At 40.8% G+C, this 6421-nt stretch overlaps 2 protein-coding genes across 2 annotated transcripts in view; one reads left to right on the forward strand and one right to left on the reverse strand.

The window, feature by feature from the left end:
• Positions 1-4583, forward strand: part of LOC131892689 (mesencephalic astrocyte-derived neurotrophic factor homolog) — a 9875-nt gene extending 5292 nt beyond the window's left edge. Inside the window, 4 exon segments of the mRNA XM_059242514.1 lie at positions 2676-2959; positions 3030-3095; positions 3097-3172; positions 4139-4583. Coding sequence (XP_059098497.1) covers positions 2676-2959; positions 3030-3095; positions 3097-3172; positions 4139-4305 — 593 coding nt within the window. The 3' untranslated portion in view covers positions 4306-4583.
• A 206-nt stretch (positions 4584-4789) lies between these two features.
• The window catches only part of LOC131877231 (metal cation symporter ZIP14-like), a 2617-nt gene continuing 985 nt past the window's right edge, over positions 4790-6421 (reverse strand). The window contains exons 2-6 of the mRNA XM_059222846.1: positions 6316-6421; positions 6081-6251; positions 5637-5875; positions 5255-5563; positions 4790-5194 (exon numbers count right to left, since the gene is read on the reverse strand). Of these exons, the coding sequence (XP_059078829.1) occupies positions 4892-5194; positions 5255-5563; positions 5637-5875; positions 6081-6251; positions 6316-6421 (1128 nt within the window). The 3' untranslated portion in view covers positions 4790-4891. The remainder of the gene's footprint in view (positions 5195-5254; positions 5564-5636; positions 5876-6080; positions 6252-6315) is intronic.

Consider the following 6421-nt stretch of genomic DNA (forward strand, 5'->3'; position numbering starts at 1 on the left):
CTTGAGAACAAGCATCTGTATCCCTCGAGATTGAAAAAGTTATTATTCAAGCACCCGGTGTGGACGACGTGGCATCTTCGGAAAACCGGATCCACTTCATCAAGAACTAATTACGGCCGTGGTGGTCAAAGCTCCTGGCTCGGATGTGACGAGGAGGATATTATCAAAATGTGGGCCGAGAACCTGGACGATTTCAAACATCTTCGCGGGGGTGTCATATTTGCAGAGTCCTTGCCCCAACACTTGTGGGCAAAATCCTGCGACAAAAACTCAGGAACTGTATGGTTGAAAGATAATGTTCCAAGCACGATTTAGATATACCAACTATTTAAATACTAGATTTTAACATTTAACGTAATAGATCATATTTTTTCCCGTTCTGGATATTTCAGACATTGTAGTTTTGAAGTTTCAGAACTACGTATCATGTATTAAAGGGGGTTAGAGATGGCTTTAAGGAACACTATTTTTTTAAAACAGTATATTTTTTACATTAAGGCTTTAATTGCAAAAAGTCCAACATTATTTACCGGCTCAAGGCAAAAAAGTGTAGAGAAATCGTATTCGTAATATCTAATGATAGTAATAATTGTTATGCAAATGTTATTAAGTTGCTCCGCGTTCATTGATAACTTCAACGTTCAATTCAGTCCGTGGTAATGAAACGGAACTATGATCAGAGTAACATGATATGATATGATGTTTGCAAAAGTCTTCCCGGTTTAAAGATGCGATTGCATCCAGACCTTCAACCTATCAACATATTCATTAGATTTTGACGCTGCACTTTTAGCCTGACCTTTAATCCCTATTGTCAGACCTGGAAACTCCCTCAGCAAAAGGGTGTAAAGAAATAAAGGGCCTCCCTTCGTGCCTTCTGAAAGGTCGGGTCAAGCATTTCAATCCATGTTCCAGAGTATCAGCAAAGTTCTTACTAGAGAGTGGCTTCTTTTGATTCAAGGCCATTTAAAAACCCCGAACTTACAAGAGTTCCAATACTATTCCATAATGGAAAAGCAAAAGTCTAGTCAGCAGGAGATTAAGAAACATATTGACTTAAAGCCATATACTCCTTTTTTGTTTAAAGATATTACTTTACCAAAATTTCAAAAACTATCACCAGTTGCGGCAAATAATTTCGTACAAGTTATAATACATCCACATACAATACATAGAAAGGAATACATTATTGTGGTTTCACTTCAGGCCATGTCTTTTAGAATCACATTTATGTCTAAAAACATTGCTTTTATAATGAGCTAAGACATCAAGTCAAAAGTAGGGACAGGCATTTTTTTTACTCTTTCATACATTTGCCTTTTTCACTTTGTTTTCACCTATTATTCAGATTTGGCTTTAAAACTGTTGTTTTGGTAGAAATCAGAACTTTATTGACGTTAGAATTGGTTTCAAAGTTTGAAATCTAAGGCTCCCGCCAAAATAAAGCTATGAAAAGCTGAATTTTGAACAATTGATGTCAAAAATTGTATTGTGCAGGCCCAAAATACTTCACTTTTGGTTGAGAAACAAAGGAAAACAGAAATGTAAAGAGCCAGAGAGAGAGACAAGCTAAGCAGGGCGTTAAGATGTGAAGCAGCCAAAAAACGCAACATAGCTGCTTTCCTTACCCCTCCAGGCTCCTCTTTTTGAGGAAGAGAAATTCCAACTTTTCTTAGTTAGTTCAATGTAAAACTACATTAATGCTGCAGATTTACTTCTGGGAAAGAGGAAAAATAAGCAAGAGGGAAATATTCCTTGTCCCAATTCAAAATAAAGTTATGTCTACAGTTCCATAATTGAGGCAAAATTCGTTTTTGTAAGAAAGTGCTTTTCAATTTGTACTTCTTTGAAAAATAGATATGAATATTACTTCTGTTTTGCTTTATTTGAACCTTTGTTTACACTGTCTTTGGCTTTTTTGCACACTTTTTGAACATTTTTGTCTCTAAGCCCGTCCCTCTTCATCAGATGTTGCCACTTTCTAATCCAGTGCTTTGCTTCAAGCTTCAAAAGCTTGACTTGGTCGACTCATCACTCATCAGTATACGGAACCCAAAATATGATGACGTCATTTTTACTTTTCTTGGTTGAGAAAAATCTATCAAAGTCCAGACCTCAAAGCAATATCGATTCATTTAGACATTTTGTCAAAATATATTTCCCTAATTTTGCCGCAGAAATCCCATCAAAAAAAACATTGGTGGTTAACTTCTGCATCATACATCCTCCAGTCATAAGAGCCTAGGCTGACAAACTCAAGATTCAGAAATTCCAACTCATAGGTATGTTATCTTCCATAACGGCAAAAATTATCAGTTTAACCCATAGATAACTTCATTATGGTTTTCTATGGTTTAACCGTTGAAAATTCCTCGTCTTAATTTTTAAGGTTGCGTTGCATCATTTTAGGTTGCGCCTATTGACATCATCCTATTTCCCCCCGTCTCATTGGTCCGTTCACGCCGCTGTTGTGGACCAATCACCGCTAGCCACGGTCCATTGTCGGCTGAAATGGCTGTCTTCGGCTGACCAAGATCACTTCAAGCCAAATCATCAGAGAACTCAGAGGAATCATCCTAAGAGAAAGGGGACACTGCTGGTTTTTCAGGCACTCTCTTCCTTCCCCTCCACACGATACCGCTAAGGTTCACTAGTTATTAGCTCGCTTCTCTAAGATTCGCGTAAGTTATACATCGTTATCCATAAGCAGAGATTCACGTGCGACGTGTTCCATACTTTGTACCTCCAGATCGACAATGAATCCCACCATCCTCATCTTGGGTTATCGTCCCTCTTTGGGCTTGCTTTAGGCTTAAAGGCTGGAGATTGTGAAGTGTGTATCTCGGTCTTGACTCGGTTCAAAGATACCTTGGCCAAGGGCGAGGATAAGAAGACCGATGTGATCGAGAAGAAATTCAAAGCCTATTGTAAAGACCTCAAATTGAAGGAGAACAGATTCGTAAGTGGGATATTTTCTTGATCAGAATCATAGCTCGGGTTTGATGGTTGTTTTTTTTGGATGGTTTTAGTGCTACTATCTGGGTGGGACCGAGGATGCTGCCACGGGGATCTTGTCCAAGATGTCCCAACCTTTGTTCTTGGGGCATGCCCATGGATAAGGTGTGCGAGAAGTTGCAAAAGGCTGACAAACAGATTTGCGAGCTCCGATATGGTGAGTGATTAGTTCGTTAATTTGGTCCCCTGTGTCCTGCATTGATTTGATACCGTAAAAGGCTCCTTTTTAAGAGCCACAGAAGTGTGTGTACGGTTTTCTGAAGTATGGCGGCGAACCATAGAAAGTCTTTTTTTTGTTTGTTATGAAAGGAAACCTTTATAAGGGAATTGAAGAAAATGATAGTTGACCTGGTTTTACCACCCCACCAATCCCCAATTGCTGAAATGTAATATGCGACGGTGACGTCATTATTTGCAGTCAATCAGAGTTTTTTTATGCTTTCAAAAATGGTTCAAATACAGTATTCGATACGCTGGATATGATCCCCACTTTTAAATGAAAATTAGATTCCTCATTCAACGGAACAATCATTTAATATCTGATCTACCAACGAATTTGAGTTAATAGACCAGGCTAGCCCTTGATTGAAGCCTTGATCTGGAATGTGTTTTAAAAATTTGTCCAAATCTGACTTGAAGATGCTACATATTCAACATCTCCAAACTAAAGGTGAAGAATATTGGTGGGAAGTACATAAAATAAATTTTTTATTGCGAGATTTTCTTCTCATTAGATCTGTCATATATATATTGATTACAACTGTTGCAGTGTCTGTCCCATTCTAAGTTGAAGGATTGAAAATTAAGAGTATATAAAAATTAAACAATGAAGGAGACCGCGAAAGAAGAGAGTTGGTCTTCATTGTTCGAACTAGCCTGGATTCTCGAGGGCTGATGAAGGTGCTCTCAAAATGCACATTAAGCCTCGACGGCCACCAGAATTGACCCTAAATCCTGGGGTTGGGACAAAATTCATGGATACTTTTGAAAACGTACATGAAATATGTTATAGAAAAAAATAGTCTTTGGTACCTAAAAAAATTACTTTGAATGTTGTGCAGTCCCATCACTTCTAGTGATAAGATCTTTGATAAGTAATTCTAGAATACATCCTATCTTTCAGACAAGCAAATCGACTGGAAGAGCGTGGATCTGAAGAAGCTGAAGGTGCGTGACCTGAAGAAGATCTTGAACGATTGGGACGAGGTCTGCGACGGATGTCTGGAGAAGAGCGACTTCATCAAGCGGATAGAGGAGCTCAAGCCCAAGCACATGAGAGAGGAGCTCTAAGAGACATTTGGCACAATGAGGATCCCACTCCCACTCCCACTCCCCCTCCCAACAGCGACCCAGTACAGACCACTTCTGGTGCATAAGTGCATGCTTCCAAGGAAGCCTCTCATCTGTGATCTACTGTACTGTACCGTTGTCTTGTTTGTTTCTTTTTCTATCTCCGGACGTGTGTGCGCGTGTGTCATACGCCGCCGTAAAAAAGCGCAAAAGTAGCTTGATGATATTGAATGTATGAGAATTAAAAGCCGATCTTTCTAGATATAGATCCTTCCATACATACGATTGATGGTTTTCTTTGCAGACGTGGATGAATAAGTCGCTTATTGTTGGAAGTAGGGGGGACAATAGATAAGGAGGGCATGAAAGCTACCAAGGTCGTTCCTAAATTCCCGAATTGTGACTTTCCAAGAATAATCTGTAGTACTTAGGCACAGCATAGCACTTGTTAGCCCAAAATCGAGCTGAACGCATTTCATGCTCATCCACTTTTTCCCTTGCTTTATTCTCTCAGTTTTTCAACCATTCACAGAGAACAAAGTCACGGTTATATCACTAATATTGCACCCATTGCAATGTCCGTCATTCACCAATCGACGTACATGTCATCTTGATATTTAGCCAGGAAAAATAGGCTCAAAATCCCGGTCAGCATCCCCACATTCTGGAGAAAGAAACGTGGAACGCTTCCTCTGGATAGACTCACTTCGGTCTGCTTGTCGGCGGTCTCATTCATTTCCGGCACCATGTCCACCAATGCAATGTATAAAAACATACCACCCGCCAATCCAAAGATATACTCGTTGCCCACGTGGAGTTCGCCGAGGGAAATCCCAATGATCAGCCCCACATAACACGTGCACGCTGACAAAAAGTTGTAGCACAGGGCCTAGATGTCAATGAAGGCAGATTAGATTCCGAGCTCACGTTATTAGGGTTCAAATCGCACCTGTTTAATGGTCATTCCAGAGTTGAGGAGTACCGCAAAGTCGCCGAGTTCATGGGGAAACTCCTCGCACAACACAGCCAAACTCACACTCATGCCCGTAAGAATTGATTCGGAAAAGGCCGCACCAATGGAGAGGCCATCAATGAAGTTATGCACTCCATCACCGAAAATGATCATCCAAGCCACCGTGGCAATGGGAGTCTTTTGCTGGAGTGATTTCACATCCCCCACGGTGGGACGATTGTTGGAAGCGGGTCGATCCATATGTCCAAAACTGGCCCGAATGGCTTGTTGGGAGTCGTTGTACAACTGTGATACATTTTGATGTGTTTACAATTATACACACATTAATCGGATATTGGATCAATTAATTGGGACTTACCTCTCGATTGGTGGAACGTAGATTATTACACACTGTTGGTTCGAGGATTTCGCCCTCACGAGAAACTGCGGGTTCATAAGTACTTTCTATCACAACCACTTGACTGGATTTCCGAAGGATCGGCTCCATGGACTCCCCATGGGGCATCGTGTCCTCCTGGTCTGTCTCTAAAGTAGAGTTTGTCCCTCCATTAACGCGCAATTCTTGCACGTCGTGTTTGTGGGAGTGGCACCGGTAACCTGGGCGGATATATGGGTGAACCAATCATGTTTTTCGTTTTCTGTCGGATTTTCATGTAACAATATTTATTTTTAGGGAAAAACCTATCTATTATTAGGGTTATTTTGTGTGGTTTGAGATTAAACAATAATCATTAATCAGCATTTTCTCGGGAAACCAAGCATAATGTTACTTTGAGATCCAAAGCTATTTCCATGGACATACCATCTTTCCTGCTTTTGTACTCCATGATCATCTTGAGGATCCTCTCAATGATGAAAAACATGTAAATCCCGCCAAAGATGACCAATGATATGTTGAGGTAACTGTGATGGGGGAAGAATGTCACTTCCGAGAGAGAAAAGGCCGATGGGATCAAGTGGAACACGGCCGATCCTGAGAACAAAAATGGAACATGTCTCTTAACTTGCCGCAAACTCCCGAACACAAATCGTCCTACCTGAAAGCGATCCCACCGCCAATCCAATCAGCACCGTGAGCAACGTCTTGTAAAACGATTTGGACATGAAGGGCAACACCCCCACGCCCAAAACGGAGGTAAGGCT

The sequence above is a fragment of the Tigriopus californicus genome, chromosome 2 (genome assembly GCF_007210705.1).
Source record: "Tigriopus californicus strain San Diego chromosome 2, Tcal_SD_v2.1, whole genome shotgun sequence".
Taxonomy (NCBI): Eukaryota; Metazoa; Arthropoda; class Copepoda; order Harpacticoida; family Harpacticidae; genus Tigriopus; species Tigriopus californicus.